A 26,276-nucleotide genomic window follows, 5' to 3' on the forward strand; every position below is an offset into this window, starting at 1 on the left:
TTTCCTTCCCCCCCTCCCAGATCCGTATTTCGCTGAAATAAATTATATAGAAAGAAATTACAAAGAAATAATAATCCTAAAACCGAAAGGCCCCCGAATTGCGCCTTTCTGAAGCGTCGCGGCCCCGATGCAACAAAGGGCGGAGGGGAGGGGGGGGGACGACACAAACTGCGCTGGGGCGACGGGAAAAGGCAACGGAGGAGATGCCAAGAGCGAATGATAACGAGGGGGGGGGGGGGGGGGGGGGGAGTGAAAAAGGAGGCGGGGGGGGGGTTGATAGGAACGGTAGAAAAGAGCTGGGAAGAGTTTCGGGGTCAATTCCGCATCACGGGCTGAAGTTTGGGGTGGGATTTAGGGCGGCTCTGTGGGGTGGGGGGGGTCAATGGGAGTGGGGGGGTTGTGTGGATGTTGTGGGGGGGGGGGAAAGGGGGGGTGCAGATCTCGTGTTTGCCTGTGGATGTTTCGTCCCCAACGGCCGCACCTTTGGGTAAAGGAGCGTTGATGCTCCCGCTGCTGCGGTCCCCAATTGGCATTTTCTCTTTCTTTTATTTTCTCCCCCCCCCCCCCCCCCCTCGGAAAATGGTGTTTGTTCAGCTTAACATCATTAACACATCCTCATCTCTTCATTAATTTCATTCGCAAACCCGTCTTCTATTTTTTTTCCCCTTTTTTTTTTAGCTCCTCTGCCCCTCTTCCAAGTGTTTTTCCCCTATTATTACCCCCCCCGGTTTATTAATTACCAACACGGAGAGGAATAACGCTCAGCGCTGAGGGCCGAATCTCCTCAGTTCCAAACGCTGAGAATTAAAGCGAGCGGCTTAACGAGCGGCAAATTAAAGCGGAAAAAAAAAAAAAACCAAAACAACCCAAATAATGAGATAAATACAATTATTAATAAAAATCCTCCCCGACGGTGTCGAGGCGATCGCTTAAAAGACAAAAAGAAAGGGAAAAAAAAAAAAAAAAGGGAAAAAAGGGGAAAATAAAAGAAGGGGGAATAAAAGGCGGTGGGTTGGGGGGGGGGGGAATAAAAAATAACGATTCTTAATATTTATTTAAAATAAATTAAAAAAAAAAAAAGGAATTGTATAAACATGGCGACAGACGAGAGCATTTGCACTCGTCACAAAAAATGCAACGCATTCCTGGTTGTTTGCAGAAAATTTACAGCTGAGCAATAAAAGTTTACGACTGAATCACAAGTTGGATTGGCCACAGGAAGTCATGTGGACTCCATCCATGAACGTGAACTTTTTATTGTGGTTTCTCTTATGACTCTTTCGCAGGAGTCTTTTCCTTTAACAGTCCAAGCAGTGCCAGGGGTAGGATGGTATCCCCCCCCCCCACCCCCCCAACCCTCCTCCCCTCCTTTTAATTATTAGCGTGATGATGATCTTTTTTTTTTTTTTGGAGGAGAGGGAAAAAAACCCAAACAACAGCAAAACTCCCTCAGCCCCCCTCGCCCCCCCACCCCTTTTCTCTTTCTCTCTCTCTCCTCGGGGCTGGAATTCTCGGTTGCTTTGGGCATTTTGGCATTAATGAGTTTACTGCTGCGTCTGGTTGCCGCCTCCTATTCCCCACCCCCAGGGGCAAAACGCGGCGCATTTCCTTCTCAGGATGCGGTGATGAGGGGCACCAGCAGTTGTAAATACCTTTTTTTTTTTTTTTTTTTACCTCAAGCCCCCCCTTTTAAAAAAAAAAAAACAGAGAGAGATTCCTCCTCGACCACCCCCCATTTTCCCCAAGCAGAAGAACTGTTTGGATTTTTTTTTTTTTTTTTAACTATTATTTTTTTTTTGCGTGGAGCTGAAGCCGCGGCGTCAGTGGAACAGAGAAAAAAAGAGAGAGAGACAGAAAAAAAAAAGACAGGGAGAGAGAGAGAGAGAGAGGGGGAGAGACGGGAGCCTCTGGTAAGTGTTCCCTTATTGGTTAAAATGTGTAACTAATGATCCATAGCGCGGGTGTTCGGGATAATGATGCATCGCGGTGCGAGAGAGGGGAAGGCGAGGGGTGTAGCTTGGAGCTGCTGCGGGGCGGCAGAGATGCGCTTCGTTCGGGGGGAAGAAAGGGTTCCGCGGCCGCTGATGTCACGTCGGGGTGCGGGAGGTGGTCGGTGGTGCGGGGGGGGGGGGAGGATTTAGAATGGGGGGGTTGAGGTTGAGGGGCGCGCTGGGAAAGAAGGGGGGGGAAAAACTGTGTGGGGATGGAGGGGGGGAATGCGGCCGTACAAGTTTTCCTTTTAAAAAATATATATGTATGTATGAAATAATAATAAAGGGGGGGGGGGGAGCGCATGCGCGGAGGGGCGGCCCGGCGCAGCGCGGGTGGGTCGGCCAAGGCTGGGCTTGAGCCATATTTAATGAGCCGCGCTGCTAATTGCGTGCACGAGGCTCGGCCTTGCACGCCCATAACTCCCCCCTCCCTTTCCCATAGCCCCCCCCCATCCCGTAACCCCCCCCCTTCCCTTCCCACAGTTCGAACTCGGCGGCCTCGGCCTGCTCCTCTCCGCGTTAATTAATTGCGAAGCGTTCCTAATTTACGAAGCGCGCCGATTAAACGAGCGACACTTTGCATCCCGACGCTTTTCCTCTCTCTTTTTTCTTTTTTAATTGGGACGATCGCATCGCTGTAACGCCGCGGTTTGGGGGCGCGGAGCTCTCCGGTGTGTGTTTGTGTGGGGGGGCGGTCGGTTTTTTGGGGTCGGTTTTTTGGGGTCGGTTTTGGGGGTTCCCCCCCCCGTTCCGCGTTCTCCGTAAATGAAAACCATCGCTTTCGGGAGGGGCTCCGCTTTTCCTGCGAAGTAGTTAACGCCGTGATGCCTTTTAGGTTTTATTTGCGTGGAAGTCCCTCCCTCCCTTCTTCCTCCCCCCCTCCCCTTCCTCCCCACTCTTTTCTCTCCCCCTTATTTCCCCCCCCCCTCCTTCCCCCTCTTTTTTTTTTCCCTTTTTTTTTTTTTCTCTCCCCCTGCAGCAATTTTAATTCAGGTTTAACGTGTGAGATTTAAAGGGTGACCCTTCCCCTGCTAACCTCCCCACCTACCTCTCCATCCGCCTCCCTCCCCACCTACCCATCCATCATCTAATCTTATCTATCTCCGTGTATACACCGCTGCCGTGCAAGGAGATCTATAACGCGGTGACTTCATTTCCTCTCGAGGTTGCAGCTCCTTTTCTTCCTCGAGACGTTCCCCTGTGTTTAAAAAATATACATATGTATAAAATAATAGCAATTATTAGTATTAATAATAAGGAAAATAAAGCGGGGCGCGAGCAGAGATTTGCTACCGGGCTGCGCTATGGGGTGCGCGTTATAGGGCCGGACAGACGGACGCAGAAGGAAATAGGGACGGCCAACAAATAAACGATAGAACCCGGCGTGCAGGGAGGTGTGGGGGAGGGGAGGCGATTTTCTGCCTTTAATTTTTCCTCCTTTCCTGGAGGCGATTTTTAGGGTGCAGCAGCGCTGGAACAGCCGGGAAGGAGGGGAAAAGTGCGCGATGTTTCTCGCTTGGTTGTTTTGTTTGCCTTGTTGGGTTTAAAAAAAAAAATGATTTTTTAATGTATTTTTCTCTCTATTTATATTTATTCCGGCGCTTTCTTTCACCAAAAAAATGGCCTCCCTGATTTTTAATTTGCAGCGGGCGTTCGCAGAGGTTCATTAGCGAAAGAGGCTGAAGTTCTCGGGTGTTTTCTGGCCCCGGTGCGATCCGTCAAAGGAGTTCGGTGGGGATGGGGGGGGGAGTGAAGGGAAGGAAGGGCGAAAGGGGGGGGCAGGGAATGAAATGCGAACGATAATTAAAACATAAGGACGGGTTGAGGAAGTTTCGCGGAGCCGTTCTGTGTTCTCTGCCCTTTTGCTTTGGGGGAAATCGGGGGAATCGCTGCGTCGGCCTTCGGGGCTGGGAATTATCGGGAGCGAAAGCGGAGCTGCGCTCTGACGGGAGGGTTTCAACGCAGCTGTGCGGAGCCGAAGTGCATTTCTCCGCTTTATTAGTGTTATTCTTCTTATTTCTCGGGTTTTTTAATACGTAAACAAGAGGTTTGGGGCCGGGAGGAGAAATGAAAGGGAAGAAAATAAAACGGGAAGAGACGGTTTTGTTCGCTGGGAAGGGGAAAAAAAAAAAATACAAGCAGCACCACCCGGCGTTGTGTGAAGGCTGCGCCTCCAACTCGAGTCGTAAAGACATTTTATGAGCAAACAATGAGTGTTTATTGGAACCACATGATTACAGAAATGGGATCTTTTATTGTTTTCAGAGCGATCCCGTCTGCCCCCCCCGCTCCCCACCACCTCCCCCCCCTCTTCTCCCAACCCGTGGCCGTTCGCTCCCCGTTTCCTTGAGGCCTGGAACCGAACCCAAATTTTTAAGGCATTGATTTTCGGTTTCCCAGCTGACGTTGTTGTCACTCTTCGGAGAGGAGCAGAGCCGAGAAACATTTCAAGGCGCGGAGATGGAAAAAAAAAGCGATGATTTATGCGCGCCGAATTGGTTTTTTTGTGTGTGTGTGTTGGGTTTTGGTTGTTTTTTTTTTTTTCCCTCTCTTCTTTTTCCCAAACCGAAGCAGAGGAAATAAATCGCGCCGTATATCGATACCAGCAGCGCTCGGGAGGGATGCAGGAAAAGTGCCACGTGTTATTGATACGGACTCGCGGGGAAATAACAGAAAGAAGCGCTCCTCGACAGATGGAGCGAGGGGATAAAAAGAAAAAATAATAAAGGAGGATCGGACTGAAATGGGAAATTGGAAACCGCGCTGTTTCAAACGCCTCCGAATGTGTTTACAGCGCAGTTTAATGCCGAAGTATGGAAGCTGTTGACCCGTGGGGGTGTAAATGGGGCTGGTGGGGAGGGGGAAAGGGGGGTGAGGTGGGGGTAAAAAAGATTTTGGGTGCGTTTGGGAGAGGTGCGCGGTGCTTTGCGCGCAACGGTGGGCGCAAATTCGGGGTTACAGCAGCGCTCGACCCAGCGCAGCGTTGCGCCAAATCCGCCTTGTGCCAAATTCTCCTTGTGCCAAATCCGCGTTGTCAGAGCCGGTAAAAAAAATACATAATCCCCCCTTCCCTCCCCAAAAAAAACCCGACAACACCACCACCACCACCACCCAAAAACCCAACTTGGAACTACAAAAAAGCGATGATAGGAAGGCGATTTCCCAACTTGTGGTGTGTGAAGGAATTCGGGTCGGGAGGGGGGAACGAATCAAACAAACCCAGCAGAAAAAATAGATGATCTACGGCCGCTGAGCCGCGTTAGGTGCGGTGCGGGACGCGGCCGTGCGCGGATCCATTTTCAGCGGAGCCGCCGTTCTGAGTTATGGCTTTTATTTTTTATTTTATTTTATTTTATTTATTTTTTTTTGCACCAATAAATGTCACGATTGTCAGTTTATTCCTATTCTTCTTTTTGGCCGCGTTTCCGGCCGTAGATTTAACGCGGCGAAAGGGTTTGGAGAGGGAAATGTGCGGAGCTGAGTTTGGGAGTGGGGGGGGAAGAGAGAAAAAGGAGCGAGTGGCAGGGCGATAAAAATAATTAGTCATAGAGGGAAATTAGACTTTGGGAAGAGCTGCTGCGGAACATCGGGGATTAAGAGCTTTTTTCTAGTTGGAGATTTGGGGATTTTTTGCGCCTGCGGTTCGCGGGGCTGTAATCCCCGCAATGCGCGGGGGGAGGAAAATAAAAGAAGGAAGGAGGGGAAGGGGGGGGGGGAGAAGGGGAAAAAATAGTTGGAATTGTCAGCGTTTGTGTTGAGGGGTAAAAAGGAAAAAACAAAAAAGAGGGACAAAATTCAAAAGGGCCTTTTCGTTTCGGATTTGTTTTTCGCCGGGAGGGAAATCTTGGGATCGGATTTGGGGAGAAAAAGGGAGAAATCGAGGCAGGGAGCCCTAAATTGTTGTGTTTTTTTTTGGCAGCGGAGCAGTTTGACCTCCAGGCGGGGGTGTGAGGGGGAAAAAGGAGCTCGGGATGGGGGGGGGGAAGGGGGAAAAGAGGCGAAAAGCGGCCCAGTCTCCCTCCCCCCTCCTCCCCAGACACAAACACAATAAAAGAAGTCCCCGAAATTGCGGTGTCTGGACGCAGTCTGCAGAGGACACGCTGCTCCCGCTGCCTTTGTCGCATGGGGACACACCTTGCTGTAAAAGGCTTTGTCCCCAGACTAAAGGGACACCGCTTCAATGGGGGGCGGGGAGGAAGAGAGAAGGGGAAAAGGGGGGGGGGGGGGAAAAAGGGATACCGAGTGTTGGGGGGGGGAAGTGTGGGGAATTGGGGGGGGAGAGCAGAGCGGTGAGGAAAGAAGAAAAAGAAAAAAAAGGAAAAAGAAAAGAAAACCCAACATTTCAATCAGAGCTTCCTTGATGCGGATGGGGGTTGTGTGTGTTTGGACCGCGGGGGGGGGGGGGGGTGTCTCACAGGTAGGACCCCCCCCCCCCCCGCCATTTCGCCCCATCTCTTCCCCCCCTCCCCTCTCTGGAGCGTTTAAATTTCCTCACGTTTTTGTTTACTTGTTTTGTATACTGCCACCAAGTGACAGAAACTCGCACGTCCGCAATTTGGTGCCTTTCCTTCTCCCCCCCCCCCCCTCCAACCCCCCCTTTTAACCCCCCCCCTCCCCTCCCCAATCCCCCTTTAACCCACTCCAAACAACAACACTGTCCGTGCCTTAAAGAACGCCGAGAAGTTGGGGGGGGGGGTCTGTAGGGAGGGGGGGGGTCACCGTGTGTGTGGGGGGGGGGGCTGAGGATGGGCCGGAGAAAAGGAAAATCACCCGAAGGACCCCCCCCCCCCATCACCCCCACTTCGCACAGAGCTTTCTATGCTTTAACGCTAGGGCTGTGCCCCCCCCCTTCCCTCCTCCCGCCCCCCCCCCCCCCGAACTCCTTTCCACCCCCCCTTCTCCCCCCCCCCCCCGCCCATAAACCTTCGTCTGAACCTTTCCGAACTGCCCAAAGTTTCTCAAAGCCGCTTCAAACTCCTCCGGTGTGAAATATTTGAGCTTTTCTTTTTCATATATATATATTTTTTTCTTCCCCCCCCCCCCACCCCCCTCCCCCTCTATTTTAATCTTTTTTATTATTATTATTATTTTTCCTTTTTTTTTTCTTTTTCCTTTTTTCCTTTTTTTTCCCCTCTTTTTCTCCTTCTCCTTTTCTTCTCTTTTTTTCCCCTTTTTTTCTTTTTCCCCTTTTTTTCCTTTTTTTTTTTTAAACTTTCTATCTTGCTTCTTTTTTTCTTTTCCCCTTTTCCTTTTTTTCTCCTTTCCTCTCTCCTCTTTTTCTCCTTTCCTCTCTCCTCTTTTTTTCCTTTCCCCCTTTTATCTCCCTTTCCCCCCCTTCTCCCCTCTCCCCCCTTTTTTTCCACCCCCCCTTTTATCTACCTCCCCTCTTTTTTCACTTCCCCCTTTTTCCTCCTTTCCCCCCCCCTTTCTTTTCTCTTTCTCTCCTTCTTTCCTCCCTTTTTCCTCCCTAAGCGCCTTCCGTTCCACATCACCCTGCTTTAAATCACTCCAATCTACACGAACACATCAAACCAGATAAGGAATGTCAACCCTGGATCTGTTCCCCCCCCCCCCCCCGAAAATACGTGTATATTTAAGCAAATCCTCAACTACGAAATCGTTGCTCGATTAAAGACGATGTGAAAATACAAACCCAAAGGGGGCCGCCTTCAAATATATAGTTTAATTCTCCCTAAGTAATCGCCTCTTTAAAGGAAAAAAAAAGAAAAAAAAAACAAAACAAAACCATCATTAAGGCAAACGATTATTGTTTCCTGAATGATCGCTCTGTACTTTTCCTCTTTTTTTTTTTTTCTTGCGACCCACGATTAAATTCCTGCCTGCGCATCTGCGAAGAATGAAGTGCGAAACCGCCTTTACTTAATGACAACCATTTTTCTCCGCTGAGTTCTCACTGCAGAGCGCACGAACGCTCGCTTTCCTTTCTATTATCATTATTATTATTATTATTTCCTTCTCATCCTCGCAACCCATCCCTTCCCCACACAACGGACGGAGCCAAACTTCTGCTTTCCCAACATTACGCCACAAAGTGACGTGACGTCACGAGCGCCGTCTTTTCCCTCTTTTTTGGGAACGTCACACAAAGAAAAACCCCCCCTTTCCCCCCCCCCTCCCTTCCTCCTCCTCATCCTCATCAAAACGAACAGCGAAAAACAACAAAAAACCCAACAAACCCAACTAAAACAACCCGAAATCTGATTATTATTATTTTTTTTCCCCCACCTCTCATCGTAACATCAGAAACGGAATTGGGACGGGATAGAAAAAAAAAATAATAAGAAAAAAAAGGCAACATTTTCACCCATTGGAGCGAATCATCATCATCGCGATAATAACAATAATATCGCACAACCCCCCCCCTCTTCTTAACCCCCCCCTTCCCTTCACTCCGCCGCAACTTTTAGCACAGAAACCCCCACGAATGTCTCGCATCCCCCAGACACCACCGTGGAAACAACAACTCCACGATTTTTCCTCTCCCTACAAAAATTGGGGCTTTTTCCCCCCCCCCCCCTTTATTATTTCTCCCCCCTCTCCCCACTTTTCTTTCATTTCTTTCCTTTTTAAAAATATTTCAGTGCTTTTTCTTGCCGAGTTGTTCCGTGATTTTTATTCTTTTTTTTTTGGGGGGGGGGGTTGGGAGACCCATCTGCGTGCATTCGTGCGTTGAGGTTGTTGGGGGGGTTGAGGGGAGGAAGGGTTTTGCGCCCATAAATCTGGAAAAAGGGGAGAGAGAGGAAAGACGGGGGGGGGGGAAGGAAAAAAAAAATAGAAGAAGGAAAAAAAGAGAAAATAAAGCTTTAAAGAGGAAAAAGGGGGGGGGGGGGAAGGAAAAAAAAAATAGGTGCCTTTCGGGGCTGTGCGGAAAGAAGGGAATCCATGTCAGGAGGAGGAGGGACGCATGAATTTCTCGTCCCCGCACACCTCCCCGCTTCCTGTTGGCCAGACACGTGTTTTGACAATTTCCAGAATTCGGCCTTCTTTTTTTGCCTTCTTCTTTTCTTTCTTTTTACCCCCTTTTTTTTTTTCTTTGCTTCTTGTTTTTTACCCCCCCCCCCCCATCACCCCATCACCCCCCTTTTCCCTACAAATCCGAGCCGAACCCGAAGACAAAAACCCCCATCAGCTCCGTTATTAGAGGTGCACCCATAGAACGCGCGTCTCTCTATCCATTCTTACCCCCCCTCCCCCTTTTCACCCCCCTTTTAACACCCCCCCCCCGCTTGCATCCCCTTCCCTCTTCTCCCCAAACCCATTCCGAGAAGCAAAGCACCAACAACCAAACATTGAAGGCCATTTCCCACCTCCCAGCAGCAAAAATCAATAGGAAGAAAAGCAAACCCCCCCCCCATCCCACCCCCCCAACCCCAAATTTCCCCCCCCCCCGGCATCTCTGCCCCCCCCCGTGTCTTTATTTTGCCATAAGGCGAAACTGAATTCGTATCTCTGGAGATGAACGGAGGAAACGGAGCTGCGTTCTTCAGTTTGTTTTGTTTTATTTTGGTTTCGAGCTCTTCTCGGAGATGTAATTTTATTATTATTGTTATTATTATTATTATTATTATTATTATTATGGGGGGGGGGGGTGTATCTCGCTAATGACGGCTCTCCCCGTCCTCGTGCGGGAGGCGAATTAATTAGGCGTTAATTAACCCAACACAGCCCCATCCTCCCCCCCCCCCCCTCCCCAAATCCCTTCTCCCCCCCCCATTCTAAAAACAAAACAAAACTTCGAGCGGCCCGACGAAGCTCCGAAGTCGAAAGGAGATTTCGTCATTTCGTCCTCTTTAAATGACGAAGTTTGCTTTTTTTTTTTAATTAAGAACCGCCCGCATCGCTCCGAGGCTGTAATTATGGGATGGTTGGTGGTGGTGATGGTGATGGGGCGGGGGGGGGGGTGAAGGAGGGATGAAACGGTTCCAAAACAATGCGAATCATTTCGGGGAGAGGCAGCCGATGGCGCAGAACCCGCCGGGAGTTCGGGGTTGTGATCGGGTTTTTTCTTTTTTTTTTTTATTTTTCCTTTTTTTCCTTATTTTTCCCTTTTTATTTTCCCCTTTTCCTTATTTTTCCTTCTTTATTTTCCTTTTTTTCCTTATTTTTCCCTTTTTATTTTCCCCTTTTCCTTATTTTTCCCTTTTTATTTTCCCCCTTTAAATTTTTTCCTTCTTTTATTTTCCCCCTTTTTTATTTTTCCTTTTTTATTTTCCCCTTTTTAATTTTACCTTCTTTTATTTCTCCTCCTTTTATTTCTCCTCCTTTTATTTTTCCTCCTTTTATTTCCCCCCCCCCCTTTTTTTCACCATTTTCCCCTTTCCACATTTTTCCTTTTCACTTTCCCTCTTTTCCTTTTTCATTTTTCCTTCTTCATTTCCTCCTTTCTATTTTTCCTTCTCTTTCTTTTCTTTTTTTTTCCCCTTCACTTCTCCCTCTCCCCATTTCCCCTTTTTCATTTTCCTTTCATTTTCCCTTTCTTATTTTCCCTTTCCAACTCCCCCTCCCATTTCCCCCCTCTCTCCATTCCCCCCCCTCCACTTTTCCCCCCTCTCCATTTCCCCCTTTTTCATTTCCCCCTTTCCACCCCCCCCTTCATTTCCTTCACCCCCCTCTTCCCAAATTTCCTTTTCCTCTCATTTTTTTTTTGTTTTCCTAAGCCTTATTTACACCAAAAGTAACATCAGGCCAGGAAAACCCCGTTGTAAAGAGCAGGAATAAATTCCCAGCGAAAGCCCCCAAATAAATAATTGGGGCTCACGTGTGCCATAAATGTCAAGTTAAATAATAAAAAAAAAAAAAAAGAAAAAGGGGGGGGGGGGAAGGGAGAAGAAAAGGGGGGGGGGAAGCTGAGATAACGTATAGATAGAAGGTGAAATCGGTTGAAATAAAAAGGCTTTTAATGGCATCGCTGTGTTTACCTCTGAGAGCTGCTTGTGCTGAAATACGGCCGTAGGTGCGAACGCAGCCCGAAGGGGGGGTGAGGGGGGGGACACACACAACAACACACACACATAACCCCTCTCTACTTTGATGCTATGCGACCCCCCCACCACCACCACCAAGAAAAGGTTTTGTATCCTAAAAGAGGCTTTTGTGCCGAAAAAAAAAAAAAAATGCGAAATAAATCTCAGCTTTCTCACTCTGTTTCTTTTTTTTTGGGGGGGGGGCGGTTTTGCCCCCATACGGTACTGAAGGAAGGGAGGAGGACGGTGTGTGTGAAAGGTGGGGGGGGGAGGGAAGTGAGGAGGAGGAGGAGGGGGGGGAGGAAGCAGGCCGGGCTCAGCCCCAAGCGGTCAACGTGGCCGCAACAAAACAAATCCCAGCGATCCCGCAAACAGCGGCTGACAGCAATAGTGAGGAGGGGGGGGGCTAAATTAGGAGGGGGGGGGGGGGTCACATTTGGATTTGTTTCGGTAATTAGAAGAAGGATGGGAAACGTGTTGGCATTGCGTGGTTTTCTTTTTTTTTCTTTGTAACGTTGTTTGTCGTCGGGTTTTTTGAAAGCCTTCCCCCCCCCCCTTTTCCTAAATCAGTTCGCTAATTATAACTGGGGGGGGGGATGTGTTTTTTCATCCTCACCCCCCCGCTGCCCCCTCTCCTTTTCCTTCCCCTCTATGAACATCAGAGCGGGGAGAAACGGGCTGAAGGAGGACGGGGGGGGGTGGGGGGAGCAAAAAGTGCTGGGATGGAAAGGAAGGGGAGGGGGGGGGGAAATACGGCATACGAGTGGCGAATGTTATTTGGGATTTTCTATGGGCGCTTTTTCTTTTTCTTTCTTTTTTCTTTTCGGGGAACAAAGAGCAACTCCTATTCGAGAGCTACTCGAAGTCGTGTACATATTTCCACCGCTGTGTAGCACTTTTAATAAAACATCTGTTCTTGCTTCTGCTGATGAGTTTACATAATTGTTTGCAGACCAATTTAACCAGAAAGAGCCCCACAGAATTCCCTGTGCGTGTTCTCGTGGGGGGTGGGAGGACGCGTCTGTGTGTGGGGGGGGGGGGATAAATACTATTATTTTTGTAGCGATGGATTTTGGACGGAAAGCTTTCGAGAAATCTGCAAAGTGATGGAAAATATCGATGGGGGGGTGGTGGGATGGAGGGGGGGGGGGGAAATATGTATATATGGGACGTATGGATGTATATGGAGGGGCTGCAATGGGTAAAAGCGCCCTTTTAGGATGGATGAGGAGTTGTGTTCGCTGGAGCTTTTTGGGGTGGATGCGTTCTTTTTAGTATTATGATGATTCTTTTCGTGTCTGTGTGTGTTTTTCCCTTCTCCCCCCCCCCCCCCCCCCCCCCTTCCATCCCATCCCCGTCTTTCTCTGCGTCTCTTTTCTGGTGGATTTTGAGCTTGGGGAGCGGGTTCTGTGTGCAGTTTCTGTGCGGCAGCTGGTTTGTGTTCACTATAAATCGAGCGGACTTTTAAGACTTGCCCTCTGTTTAGAGAAGTCGTAAAACACTTAACTTTTCTCGACTCCCAGTCACACGGTTATCACACAGGTCTGGGATACAACAGCCCCCCGAGCACCTAGACCAAAAAAAAAATAAAGAAATTATATATATGTGCGTAAAAGAAAAGAGATGGGAAGCGAAGCAAAAACAGAGCGATAAAATCAAGCTGGTCACAATTAAACAGCCCAAAAGGAGAGATTTGCAACGTCGTTCTGACCTCCAAACTTTAGAGGAGTGGGCATCGCTTCTCATCACCCTTCCATGGGTGCCCCAAAGCTTTCCGACCCACGGAGCTGAGCAGCCTCCAATGCGCTGGCAGGACGAACCCTCCATCCCTCCCTCCATCCCTGCGTTGGAACTCAATGGCAGCAACTCATCCCAGGGCCGGGGGCTGCAGAACAGAGCCGAGACCCCCCCCTATATCCCACCCCCCCGCCTCCAACCGAGGGGCAACGCTTAACAGAAACCCTTTGCCATCTCATTTTTATGCTTTTTTCCCCCCTTTTCTTTCTTTCTTTTCCCCTAAATCCTCTCTCAGGCTCCACCAGTGAGGATTGGGGCGAAGGGGCGAGAGGAAGAGGAAGGGAACGAAAGCAAAACCGAAGTTCGTTGTGTTTTTTTTAATTATTATTTAGCTTTTTTTTTTTTTTTTTTTTTTTTTTTTTTTTAAGGGGGGGGACGACGACGACGACGACGACGACACGCTTCCTCCCCCCGTGTCCATCAGTCTGAAACCTGGCCAAGTTGGGCAGCTTTTAGGCACCCCAATGAAACCCAGCGCTAAAATATCGCAGCTCACACAACGCACTTCTCTCCTCCTTTGGGTCCCAAACTTTATTTTTATTTTTATTTCCCCCCCCCCGGTGACATTTAGGGGAAGCCTTCACGTTATAGAAGATGAATACACGAGCTTTTTTTGCTTTTTTTTTTTTTTTTTTTTCAGTTGCAGTCTCGTTTATGGTTTTATTGCTACCATTGATTACTTTGCTTTGTTACACAGAGGAAAAAGAGCATAAAATCCTTTGGCATCCGGGTTCCTGTTATAGCTGGGGGGAAAAATATACAGCCCCCCCCCCTCTTCAACCTCACCCCCCCCCATCCCCCCTTTTCCAGCCCTCCGGCCCTTCTTTGTCAGCTCAAATCTTTTCGAGATACATCGCTAAAAAGGAACGAAGTGAATTGATGGAGAGCAAACAAACGCTTTAAGCTTCGGATTGGAGCCCAGAGGGGCTCTTCTAACCCCACACAAATTCAAAAACCGTGAACCCGAAGGTTTGGGAGGCCGACTTTCCCCTCTTTCGTGGAGGGTTTTTGTAAATAGGAAAAAAAATCAGGACCGTGAGACCCCGAGCTGTGAGCAGAGCTGCAGGTACGTTGCACGTCTCAGGGGTCACTGATGGCTCGAAATAATTGCGACGAAAATCAGATGAAATCAGACGAGATTCATTTCCATCAGTCCTGGCCTCAACCCGCCCAAAGGGAACAGAATCTCCACTCTCATCTCACCCAATATTTGCCATCGAACTTTTCCCCATCAGCTGGAAATACCCGCAACCCCCAATGGCTGCAGCCACGAACCACGAGGTCCCATCCTCAGCCCCCACAACACCAGCGACCAACACGAGCTCTCCCACTGTTTGCCCCATTTCTCTTTTATTATTTTACTGCTGGAAAAACGTCCATCTGTCCTTCCAGCACCGAGAAAAAAAAAAAAAAAAAAAAAAAAAAGGAAGAGGTGCAGGAGGGAAACGTCAAACTGGAAACCAGGAGAAAAGCGAACTTCGGGCTGACGTGAGCTCGCAGTGCTGCGTGTTCGTGGTCTGTCTGTCTGTCCTCCTTGTTATTTCTTCCCCCCCCCCCCCCCTTTCCCCCTCCCAAAGACACACTTTAGGAATGCTCTCAAAGACGTTATCAGTTCAGAAGTCGCCATGTTTCCCCCCCCACCCCAACCCCCCCCCTCCTCCTTTACCCCCCCCCCTCCCCACTCCTCACTCCCCCTCTTTTCTCTTTATGTAATATTTTCTCATCAGGAACACAACCGTTTGGTTCTGTGATATTGACCAAGGCTACAACAGGAGGTGGGGGGGGGGGGGGGGGAGGGGGGAAAAAGGGGAAGGGGGGGGGGATAAATAATAATAATAAAAAAAAAAACTCCCGGTAATTTATGGCTTAATATTCTGTGGACATCTGAGATTTATGGCCGTGAATTCTGAGCTGTTTTATTACGAGATATTAAGCAAACATTTCTTTAAAAAAAAAATAAAAGAATAAAAAGGGGGGAGGTGGTGGTTGGGGTGGTTGGGGGGGGGGGGGGGGGGGGGAATAAAGGAGAAAAACCACACAGTGCGTCCAAACCTCCAGCGGGAAAATTGGGTTTGGGGGTGGGGGTGGGGGGAGGGGAGGAGAATGGAGGGATGGGAAGGTGGGGGGGGGGGGGAGGGAAAAGTTGGGTTGGGAAATCCGTGCCAACCCCCACTGGGGCTGCAATGCCCCCCCCCCCCCTTTCATCCCCCCCCCCATCCCCCTCCCCATCCAGCACAGAACGCAGCGCCGTTTCGGGGGGGCTCCGCTTTTCCCCTTCTCCCCCCCCCCCCTAAAAAAAAAAAAAACAAAACCCGGAGTCGCCTTGGGGAAAGAAGGAGGGGGGGGGGGGGTCGTTTTTTGGGGGGGGGTTCAGGACTTACTTTCAATGCACACTTAGTTTCAACTAGGGAATCAACAGAAGCAAAAGCAATTTTTCCCTTTTTGACACCCGCCTCCCCATTGGTTCCCCCCGGGTCAGCTGACTTTGTCATTTTGTCTGTCCTGGAGCAGAGCCTTCCCTATAACAATCTAGTTCAGACTACAAACTGGAGACAGAAATAAATATTAAAGAAATCACACAGCCAGGTATAGAGGACGATATGAATTCCTATTTCACAAACCCATCTTTATCCTGCCATCTAACCAGTGGCCAAGAGGTGCTTCCCAACGTAGCCCTCAATTCAACTGCCTATGACCCTGTCAGGCATTTTTCTACTTATGGAGCAGCCGTTGCTCAAAACCGGATTTATTCTTCTCCTTTTTATTCACCGCAAGATAATGTTGTGTTTAGCTCCAGCCGAGGACCTTATGACTATGGATCTAATGCTTTTTACCAAGAAAAAGACATGCTTTCTAGCTGCAGGCAAAATTCTATGGGACATAATACACAGACATCAATCGCACAGGATTTTACCAGTGACCAAAACAGGAACACTTCGCAAGAACAAAAAACTAGCATTCAAATATACCCATGGATGCAGCGTATGAACTCCCACAGTGGTAAGTTTTACAGCTCGGAGATATAAATTAAATAAACTGAACCATCTTTACGACCTTCTCCCTAGCAGAACAGGCTGAGCGACTTTTTATGGCCCCATAAAAACAATAATATAGCTCCTTCACAGTTGCAGCTACAGGCCTTTTATTTGTTAAGTTGTTGCAAGCAAATATGGCTTGTTATGCTCTTTCTAATTAAAAGACTTCGAGAGTGTAAAATATCTATAATAAAGTGCAGCGAGCTCTGCTCGGGAGTTAAGCACAAAATATTACTGGGGGGAAATAAGTTTTAATGACGGGGGTGGAAAGTGGGGTTGTGCTGCAAGCAGGACGAGGGGGGCATCGCCCTCCCCTCTCCCCTCAAATTGGGTGGGAAAGGGAGGAAAACGGGGGGGTGGGGGAGAAGAGAGGGATGGGGAGAGAAAAAGAGGGGAAGGGGAGAAAAGGGGGGATGAGAGGGAAAAGGGAGGGGGGGGAAGAGAGGAAAGAGGGGGAAAATGGAGGAATGAAGAGGTGAAGGAGAAAGAGATGAAAGAGGGGATGGGGAAAGAGGAAAAGGAGAGGAGAAAGAGGGGGGAATGGAAAAAATTGAGACGGGGAAAATAGAGAGGAAGAAGAAAAAGAGGGAGGAAAAAGAGAAAAATGGAGGGGAGAACAGAGAGGTGGGAGAGGAAAATAAGGAGTGTGGGGGGAAATAAAGAGGTGGATGAGAAAAATAAAGGGAGAAAAGGAAGAAGAAGGAGGGAAAGAGAGAGGGAGGGAGAGAGAGATAAAAAAGGGGAAATGATGGAGAAAATGAAGAGGGGGAAATGGGGAAAATAAAAGGGGAATGGGGAGGATAGAGGGGGAATGATGAGGATAGAGGGGGAGTGGGGAAAATAGAGGGGGAATGGGGAGAATGGAGGGGGAATGGGGAGAATGGAGGGGGAATGGGGAAAATAGAGGGGGAATTAGGAAAGTGAAGGGGAAATGGGAAAATAAAGGGGAAATGGGGAAAGTAAAGGGAGGAAATTGAGAAACTGAAGAGGAAAAATAGAGAAAATAAAGGGGAAAAATAGAGGAACGAAAGAGGAAAAATAGAGCAAACCAAAGGGAAAAAGAGAGAAAATAAAGAAGGAAAAACAGGGGGAGGGAGGAAAAAAAAAAAAAAAGGGGAGGGGGGGGGGGGAAATAATAAGAAAAAACGTGGAGGCATAAATAAAAATCAGGGCTAAAAAGCAACGTGAGGGGGGAGGGTGGGGGAGAGGGGATCCGTCCAAGGGAGCTGGGGGTGTGTGTGTATGGGGGGGGGGGGGGGTCGGGCGCTGCCCCCCCCCTCCTCGCTCACCATTTTTAGTGTGTTTTGTCTCGGTTCCCCCAGGCGTGGGCTACGGGGCCGATCGCCGGCGGGGCCGTCAGATTTATTCCCGTTACCAAACGTTGGAGCTGGAAAAAGAATTTCATTTCAACCGTTACCTGACGAGGCGGAGGCGGATCGAAATCGCCAACGCTCTTTGCCTGACTGAACGGCAAATCAAGATTTGGTTTCAAAACCGGAGGATGAAATGGAAAAAAGAAAGCAATTTAAGTTCGACCCTCTCCGGTGCGGGAGGTGGAACAGCGGCCGCCGCCGCCGATAGTTTGGCCAAGGAGGAGAAGAGAGAAGAGACAGAAGAGGAGAAGCAGAAGGAGTGAAAAGTGGCAGCGCTTCCCCCCCCCCCCACCTTTAACCCCCCCCTTTTCCGCCTCTTTAAAGGAGAAAAAGAAAAAATCCCGGCCTTCCCAACACCCCCCCCCCTCCCCCTCCTCCTCCTCCTCACACCCCCCCGTATTTATCGCTGGCACAACGTTATTATTATTATTATTATTATTATTAAAAGAAAAGGGGGGTGCGGGGAAGGGGGGGGGGGGAGTGGGGGAGGATTGATATTACAAAAAAAAAAAAAGGTGAAACGTGGAAATGTGGACAACCCCCCCCCCCCCCCCCTCAGCGCTGCTGCCACACTTCGATTCTTCCCCCCCCCCCCCCAAAAAAAAAAAAAATAAAACCCACCCCGGTTTCCCCTTCCCCTGCTCACACATCGCCTATTTATCTCACTCGGATGAAGACTGTTGAAGCCGCACACTTCTTTCCCCCCCCCCCTCCCAAACACAAACACATCCTGACCCCCCCCCTCCCCAACTTTCTCCCCCTTTCAACCATCACCCCCCCCCCACCACCCCTCCGACCCCCTTCCACCAAAATTGGGCTCGCAGAGGCTCGGCCCCAGGCGCTGCGCTGGGAGATGGGCTCAGCCCACTCAGTCCCCCCCCCTTTCCTCCCCCCCCCACCCCATTACACCCATTTTTCCTCCCGTGGTGAAAATCTCACCCCCCCCCCCCTACATAAATACCGCATTTCCGAAGGACCCCTCCTTGTATTTAAGCAGCTACCTGGGCTCATCACTGCATACTACAAACTGTGACAGTTTCTGTGTGAATATTTTTAACTGTGTTCGTGGTTCCTGTATTTATATTTATGTTTAGCACTGTAAATGTTCCACGGTATAAAAAGTGAATGGAGTTCTATAGCGGTAGAAAAAGGAAAAGGGAGATTAAAAAAAAAAAAAAGAAGGGAAAAAAAATAGGAAAAAAAAAAAAAGGAAAAATAGGAAAAAAAGGGAAAAAAAGGAAAAAATAGGAAAAAAAAAGGAAAAAATAGGAAAAAAAAGGAAAAAAAAGGAAAAAAAAAGGGAAAAAAAAGGAAAAAAAGAAAAAAAATAGTTTAAAAAAAAATAATAAAATAAAATAATAAGGGAATCTTGTGTTACACCCTCATGTATAAAGGTCATGTCCAGAGGACTATGCTGAGTATTTAATAAAAACCGAATCTTATTTTTCAAGTTTATAGAATGGCCTCTGAGCGTCAGTTGGAACCTTTCCTGTCGGTTAACAGCCTGCGAGAAAGTTCACTGATCTCCTCCTGTGTGTCGTCCCTAAAATTCAGCCCCTCTCCCCCCTCCGCACCTCGGAAATAATCCGAAAATTAAACATAATCATCATCGAAGAAGGGAAAGAAAAGAAAAAATAGGAGAGGAGCGGTGGTGATGGGGAAGGGGGGGGGGGAATAGGAGGGAAGTGGGGAGGGGGGGTTGGAAATACATTTTGCTTTGTCTCCTTGACTTCGTCTTGTTACTGTATTGTTCGGTGGCATCGGGAATCCGTGCCTCACCTCTCGCTTCGTGATTAAAATGGATTTCCAAAGTTCAAACCAGTATAGATTTCTTATTGCGAACCTCCTCGGCCCCGATGCCGGGTCAAAGGTTTGCGGATCTTTTTGTTTTTTTTTTCTCCTCTCGTTCCGATCGTTCCTCTCAACCTCTCCCAAAACTCCGCGCCGTCACCCCCCCCCCACTTTTCACTTAACCCCCCCCCCCAACCCAAAACCCAAATCTCGACCCCATCAACCTTTCCCAGGGAGGTGGAGGGGGGGGTAAGGGGGGGCACGACGCACTTTTTCTCCTCCAACTCATCCTTAGGAGGAGTGGAAACGCTTGAGAACGCAACGAGACGCAACTGGGATGCGGATAACGCACGGGATGAGAAAACCAAAAGAACCCCCCCCAAAAAAAACCCCCAAAACCGCTTATTATTATTATTATTATCATTATTCTCCTTTCTTTTGTCAGCTTTCTCCTTATTTACCCGGCAGTTCGCACCTAACCGTGGTAACATTGCCCCGGAGCGGCTCAAGTATTCGCTTGTTGTCTCTTTCTTTTCTTATGATCGCGTTTTATTGTATGAAAAGCGCAGGATTCGGTGCGCGCTGACCGCAGCCAGGCAAAGGAATAACGATTAAAAAGAATGAAGGGAGGAGAGGAAAAAGAAATAATATAAAATAAAGCCTCGGGAGGATTTTTTTTTTTTTTTTCTTTTCCCAGCCCATCCTTCGCTCGTCTTCAGGCTGGAATGTGCGGGCGGTGTTTGAAAGAGGAAAACAACAGCGAAAAAAAAATCTGTCTTAGAACGAAAGAGAAGAAACGGAGAGAAACGGAGAGCAGAAGGCGAAAGGAAAGACCTGAGAAAGGAGCGGGGGGTGCGAAAGAGTGGGAATTTCCCCCCCCCCCCCCCCCTTTATCTTTGAGAAAGAAAGAAAAAAAATGAGGAAAAAAAAAGAGGACAAAACAGACACCTCTCCACAGAGCGCATCTATAATTCAGCGTCTCGCTGAGGGAAGGAAAGGCACCCGGCTCGTTCTGCAGGCAATTCTTAAAGGATGGATACGGAACAGAGAGCAACGTGTTCGGATCTGGAAAGTGCAAACCCAAAGATCGGAGGGGTGAGGGTCGCATCTGAGCCCCCCCCCCCCCCCCCGTCCTCTTTCAACAGCCTCAACACATACAGACGTACATATATACACACACACACGGCCCCGCTCGGAACAGCAGCGCAGGAGGGAGGGCTGGAAACGGAGATTGGAAGGCATTTATTTCCCTCGCCCTTTGAAGAGAGGGCTGAGAGAGCAGCCAGGCTCCTGCCAGCCATAAATTGCAGAGGGAAAGGTAACAGGAATGTAAACTTTGGCGCATTGGAGCTCCCCACCCCCCCCCCCCTTCTCCCCCCCCCCCCACCCACCCACCCATAAGTCTCCCCCCACCCATCCCCCCGCCCCCTCGATCTAAAATCCCTCTGCAAAACAACGCGGGGGAAAAAGTGCTTCCTTCCAGCGAGGCGATCGATAAATAAACGGCAATTAACCAAAAAAAAAAAAAAAAAAAGAGCAATAATTAAAGAAAAGATGAGTTGGGGAGGAGGGAACGCGGTGTTGCGAGGTCGCTTTTTTTTTTTGGTTGTATCTCAGTTTATAACCACCCCCCCCCACCCCCGCTCCGCCTCTCATCCCCCACCCGGTAATGCAGATAAAGCCGGTAATAGGTGGAGGTGGTTAATTGGGGTCGTGGAGGGGGGGAAAAGGGGGTGAAAGAGGTGCTTGGGGGAGGGGGGGGGGGAGCGTGTGCGTATGTTATGTACCTACAGGGGGGAGAAAACAGGGAGAGAAATAAATCCATGCACTAAGAACGACATCCGTATGCAGACGTCGGGCTGTGCGTATATATAGAAATAAAAACGGGGAGGGGGGGGTAAGAATTAAAAAATAGCGGATTTCTTCGGGAGATGCTGAAGAGGGGGGGGGGGGGGGGAAGAAAAAAGAAGGTGGGGGGGGGGGAAAGAAAGGAAATGCCCCCTCCCCAAATGGAAGCAGGGCCGGGGCTGGGCGCTAGGTGCCGCTGCCGCCTCGCCGTCCCACCGCGCTCCTCTGCGCGCTCCCGAGGCTCTTCGTGGGCGCCCATCAATTACCGCTCGGGGTCATCAAGGCAAATTGATGACTGGCCGGCTCCGTCACGTGATTCCACTTAAAGATCCCATATTTGGGCAAAGAGGAGAAGGGGGAAAAGAAAAAAGAATCCCCACCTATAAATTCTGCACTTTAGGAGGAACAAAACGGGCCCCCCCCCCCCACCACCCCTTCCCCCTTTTTCCTCCCCCCCCCACCCTCAGCGTGTGTCTGTTTGTCTGTCTGTCTGTCTCCCCCCCTTCCCCTTCTTTCTACCTTCTCCCCCCCCCCCTCACACTTCAGCCCTGAACTTCAAAGGGCCACAAATCGCCCTTCATCAAAGCGGTGGCAACAAGAGCAAAAGCAAAGGGAAAAAAAAAAAAAAAAAGAAAGAAAGAAAGAAAGAAAGAAAAAAGGGAGAGGGGGGAAAAAAAAAGAAAAAAAAAAAAAAAATCCCCCTCCCCAAATTTTTTCTGCCCCCCCCCTCCCCCCGCCCCTCCTTTTATTATTATTATTTTTTTTTCTCCCCCCCCCTTCTCCCCCTCCTCCGCCATGAGTTCTTACGTCGCCAATTCGTTTTATAAGCAAAGTCCCCACGTTGCTGCCTATGCCATGCAAAGTTATGGAAATTATGGAAGTGTGCCTGAGGTTCAGCCATCCAGGTGCTGCTACAGCGGCGTGGATCTGAGCATCACCTTCCCCTCCTCCGGGGCTTCCAACCCTGAGAGCGGCGTGGATATGTCTACAACCCCCAGGTCTCACCCCGATCGACCTTCCTGCACGGTCATGGGTTCGTCGGGCCATCTTTTAAACGAACCCCCACCTTTAAACCCAGGAATTTACAGTCAGAAGACAACGAACGCAACAACGTTGGAAGAGAGATCGAAAAGCTCGGCAGAAATCAAAGCTGAGCCCGTGCAAACGACACAACAAGGAGGAGCACAAGTGCAGCAGCAACGGCCACCTCCACAAATATACCCGTGGATGACCAAACTACACATGAGCCATGGTAAAACTTTCACTTCTTGATTTTGTTTCACAGGATTTTGCCTCGGTTTTATAGGCCATGCGGGGCAAATAATAAAAAACCTGAGGTCGTAAATTTTACGACTAAGGCATCAATTGCTCGTAAAACTGTCCACTAAAAGGCTTAGAGGCTATATACGCCCAAATTTATGACAGCATAATTGGATCATAGAAACAAAACGTGTATAAAAGGCAATATTCCATTTTTTTGGGGAAGGGGGGGTTAAAAATAACTCGAAGTACACATGTTCTTCCAGGGTGAGCTTTAAAATAAGAAATGCCACCAGGAGCGAAGCGGAGGGAGGGGAGCAGGGTCGGATCTTTCCATTCCACCTTCCCAGGGCTGAGGGGAAAAGGAAGGAGAGATTTCCACGAAGAGAAATCCCTTCCTTTGTACACTTTTTTATTGTGTGAGGGGAAACAGGTTCAGTGCTGGCTCATCTGTGTGCGCCTTGGGAAAGGATGGAGGGAGGGAGGAAGGGAGAAAAGGAGGAAGGAGGGAAAGGATGGAGGGAGGAAGGAAGGGAGAAAAGGAGGAAGGAGGGAAAGAAGGAAGGGAGGGAGGAAGGAAGGGAGAAAAGGAGGAAGGAGGGAAAGAAGGAAGGGAGGGAGGAAGGAAGGGAGAAAAGGAAGGGAGAAAAGAAGGAAGGAGGGAAGGAAGGAAGGGAGGAAGGAAGGGAGAAAAGAAGGAAGGAGGGAAGGAAGGAAGGGAGGAAGGAAGGGAGAAAAGGAAGGGAGGGAGGAAGGAAGGGAGGAAGGAAGGGAGGAAGGAAGGGAGAAAAGGAGGAAGGAGGGAAAGAAGGAAGGGAGGAAGGAAGGGAGAAAAGGAGGAAGGAGGGAAAGAAGGAAGGGAGGAAGGAAGGGAGAAAAGGAGGAAGGAGGGAAAGAAGGAAGGGAGGGAGAAAAGGAGGAAGGAGGGAAAGAAGGAAGGAAGGGAGAAAAGGAGGAAGGAGGGAAAGAAGGAAGGGAGGAAGGAAGGGAGAAAAGGAGGAAGGAGGGAAAGAAGGAAGGGAGGAAGGAAGGAAAGGAGGAAGGGAGGAAAGAAGGAAGGGAGGAAGGAAGGGAGAAAAGGAGGAAGGAGGGGAAGGAGGGAAAGGAGGAAGGAGGGAAAGGAGGAAGGAGGGAAAGGAGGAAGGGAGGAAAGGAGGAAGGGAGGAAAGGAGGAAGGGAGGAAAGGAGGAAGGGAGGAAAGGAGCACTTGGAGCTGGAGGTGTTGAGAATGAAGGATTTCAGGCTCCTGCTCTCCTACTGTGACAAACCCCCCGGTGCCCCAGCAAACTTCTCTGCTCTTCTGGTGTTTGTACCCTCCGTTTTAGCATTAAAAAAAAATCATAAAAAAATCTATTTCAAATAAAAATCTCTCCAGAACCAGTTTGGGTTTTATTTTATTATTAGTTTTTTCTTTCTTTCTTTCTTTCTTTTTTTCACGTGGCGTTTTGCGTTTTTCCAGAAACGGATGGCAAACGGTCCCGAACCAGCTACACCCGCTACCAAACTCTGGAACTGGAGAAAGAATTCCATTTTAACAGATACCTCACCCGGCGGAGGCGCATTGAGATCGCCAACAACCTGTGCTTGAACGAGAGACAAATCAAAATCTGGTTTCAGAACCGGAGGATGAAATGGAAGAAAGATTCCAAGTTGAAAAGCAAAGAGGCTCTTTAGGGCTTTGGCTGGAGGTGGGGGTCCCGTTCTGTAAGCTGCCGTGGGGAAAACTCTGATTTTGGGGGTGGGAGGGAGGGGGATGCTGCATGGCCGCAGGTCCGTACCCTCTCCGACCCGTCAGACAAAGGAGAGCTCTTATTAGCGATGCGAAAAGCCGCTCTTAGCTTCACGCAGAAATGTAGTGTTTCGCTCTTTAGGTTGTTAATAAGTGTCCGAACCTGTGCGCTCTGTTGGGGGGGTGGGGGGGGGTGGGAATCGCCTTGAGGTTGCTCGGAAAAAATGTTTAAAAAGAGGGAATGACAAAAAAAAAATCCTCAAAAAATACACACACACACACAGGAAAAAAAAAAAAGGGTTTAAAAGAGGTCCGCGGGGTGGTTGGGACGCGGTGGTGTAAAAATGGAGCTGAAAATGGCGAAACGGCTCTGAAAATCGCGAAACCGCTCTGAAAATCGCGATGTCCGTAGTCGGAGGGAAGTGGGGAGGAATATAGATATCTATCTATATATAAAATGATAACCGTAATAAAATCGAGAGCTGTTGAGGAAAGGACAAAAAGCCCGACGCCGAGCTGCTGCCCCGGCCTCCTGCTCGCCCTCTGCTCGCCCTTCTATGGGGAGGAAGCGGCCGGGCTGTGCTATGGGTCGCACTGTGGGGGGGGGGGGGGGGGAGTGCGAGCCCCCATCTGCTCGCTAGGCTCAGAAACCCCCCCTCTCTTCTTCTCCTCGCTCCTCCTGCAGTCGGGTTGGGACGCGTCCCAATGGCACAACATCGCGTTCGTCCCCAAACCCCGCAGTGCCCCGCATTGAGCCGGGGTGGGGGCTGTGTGTGTGTGTATGTGTGCTGGGGGGGGGGGGTTGGGGAGCTGTGTCCCCGCTGAAGGGGACGGGTGGGGGGGGTTGGGGGGGGGTCTGGACGGCGTTATTTTATTATGATTTGCATATAAAAGAAATGAATAGCCCCGTGCGCGGACCCTCCGAAAAACCTCCGGGCGCAGCTTGGAGAGGTGGGGGAGGGCGCGCAGCCTCCGCACTTCGTATTATTGTGTATTTATTTGTCGCGTAATGAATGTAGGTTTGCTAAAGGCTGAGATATCTATTAAAAAAAAAAAAAAAAAAAAAAAAAAGCGATCCCCCTCCTCCCCCCATCCCCCCCCCCACCCTTTCGCCCGCGTCCCGCTCCGTACATCTTTGTCTAAATTCGCTCCTCCGCGCTCCCTTCTCTTGTTGTTGTCGCTTTAATTCCGCGTTGATTTACGCGGAGCGTTTTGCGGCGCGGAAAGACAGCGGAAAATGTCAGATTCGACGGTACAAAAAAGCCAAATGTTGGATTGGGGTCTTTGAGGGGGGGGGGGTGGGGGGGTTCTCGGTGCGACTCTCGGCTCCTCCGGTTATTGCGGCCAAGCGTTGGTTTTGCTGTGTTGTGCTTTTCTGGATCGTCGTCTTAATTAATTAATACTAATAGCAGTTATCGGGGGAGAAGAGGGTGGAGGGAGGAGAGCTTTAGGGCAGAGTTTCCGTTCCCTCACCCCCTAAACCCCCCCCCCCCCAAGTGAAAAAGTCCGTACTGCTTCCTATTGCATGGTTAAGGGGGGGAGTGAATGAGGGAAAATGCCCTTTTTAAAAAAATAAATACGTATTTTTAAGTGATTTTCCCCAGTCCGGGCCTTTCTGTGAGCGCTCCCTGCAGCCTTCACGGCCCAGCTCCGATTTGTTGGCTTCCCCCCCCCCTCCCACGTCCCCCCCCCCCCTCAGGCTGGTGTCCTCGGCTGGCAGATGGCATTTTGATAGGGATATCGGGTTTAACGAGACCTTCTCTCGTCCTCCTTCTCCCTCCTCTCCTTTCCCCAGATGTACAGCGGGGGTGGGAAATGCGTCCCCCCCCCCCTCCCCAACCTTTCCCACTCCAAAGCTTCGCGTTCCCTGTAGGAAAGGGGCTCAACGAGGAGTTCCCAGCACTGGAGTTGATGTGTGTGTGTGTGGGGGGGGATGCTGGTAGGGGGACCCCCCCCTCCCCAACCTCCCATCCATTAGGACGCATTGTGGGGTCCGTTGATCCGCACCCCCTCAATGCTCTATGCTGGGCACAGGGCTGATGGGGGGCAGCTCTCCTTATCTCTTTGCCCACCCTCCCCCCCGGAACACCTTGATTTTATTATTATTTTCGGCTTTACCCCCTCACCCCCTCCCCAATTTCGATCTGTTTCGATACCGTCTGTGGGTCTAATGGGGAACACATGGACTGGAAGCATTGGGGCCGACACTGCGTTCCATATGGGTCCTCTCCCCCTGCAGCCATATGGCACCGACGCGGGGCTGACAAAATGTTTGGGTAGGGTCGTCCTAAACGCGCCCATCTCCACGTGTTTCCCTTTTCCCTCCCCCCCCTCCTCAACCCCCCCTCGAAGGCCGCCGAACCCTATAGAGGTGCGCGCACACGTTCGTACGTCTGCCCATCCATTTGCATAGGGCTCTACCTATATTTCTCACACTCACACACACACACAAACACACACTCAGAGGT

At 49.7% G+C, this 26,276-nt stretch overlaps 2 protein-coding genes across 5 annotated transcripts; both read left to right on the plus strand.

Annotated features, from left to right (window-relative positions):
* Window positions 1–1,292: 1,292 nt before the first annotated feature.
* HOXC5 (homeobox C5) lies at window positions 1,293–24,596 on the plus strand. 3 transcript variants are annotated; one of them, XM_090128385.1, is made up of 6 exons: window positions 1,293–1,322; window positions 1,807–1,910; window positions 19,669–19,823; window positions 19,930–20,289; window positions 21,648–22,071; window positions 23,539–24,596. In XM_090128385.1, exons 5-6 carry the CDS (start codon window positions 21,675–21,677, stop codon window positions 23,751–23,753), a joined length of 612 nt encoding a protein of 203 aa, XP_089984511.1. In that variant the 5' UTR covers window positions 1,293–1,322; window positions 1,807–1,910; window positions 19,669–19,823; window positions 19,930–20,289; window positions 21,648–21,674; the 3' UTR covers window positions 23,754–24,596. The 3 variants fall into 3 exon arrangements, with proteins under 3 accessions (XP_089984511.1, XP_089984510.1, XP_031458662.1); XM_090128384.1 differs by lacking the exon at window positions 1,293–1,322 and adding an exon at window positions 1,386–1,644; XM_031602802.2 differs by lacking the exons at window positions 1,293–1,322; window positions 1,807–1,910; window positions 19,669–19,823; window positions 19,930–20,289 and having other exon boundaries at window positions 21,564–22,071.
* Window positions 15,124–17,538, plus strand: HOXC6 (homeobox C6). 2 transcript variants are annotated; one of them, XM_090128334.1, is made up of 2 exons: window positions 15,124–15,772; window positions 17,106–17,538. In XM_090128334.1, the coding sequence occupies exons 1-2, from the start codon at window positions 15,373–15,375 to the stop codon at window positions 17,441–17,443; spliced, it is 738 nt and encodes a 245-aa protein (XP_089984460.1). In that variant the 5' UTR covers window positions 15,124–15,372; the 3' UTR covers window positions 17,444–17,538. The 2 variants fall into 2 exon arrangements, with proteins under 2 accessions (XP_089984460.1, XP_031458683.1); XM_031602823.2 differs by having other exon boundaries at window positions 17,130–17,538.
* Window positions 24,597–26,276: the final 1,680 nt, after the last annotated feature.

The sequence above is a fragment of the Phasianus colchicus genome, chromosome 33 (assembly GCF_987193195.1).
Source record: "Phasianus colchicus chromosome 33, bPhaCol1.hap1.1, whole genome shotgun sequence".
NCBI classification, from domain to species: domain Eukaryota; kingdom Metazoa; phylum Chordata; class Aves; order Galliformes; family Phasianidae; genus Phasianus; species Phasianus colchicus.

Excerpts from the sequence above, each read along its gene's own strand:
- HOXC6 (XM_090128334.1), top strand. The coding sequence starts at position 15,373 with ATGAATTCCTATTTCACAAACCCATCTTTATCCTGCCATCTAACCAGT. Across the intron at positions 15,773-17,105 it reads GCGTATGAACTCCCACAGTG|TGTGTTTTGTCTCGGTTCCC; the intron begins GTAAGTTTTACA and ends CACCATTTTTAG.
- HOXC5 (XM_031602802.2), top strand. The coding sequence starts at position 21,615 with ATGAGTTCTTACGTCGCCAATTCGTTTTATAAGCAAAGTCCCCACGTT. Across the intron at positions 22,072-23,538 it reads CAAACTACACATGAGCCATG|AAACGGATGGCAAACGGTCC; the intron begins GTAAAACTTTCA and ends GCGTTTTTCCAG.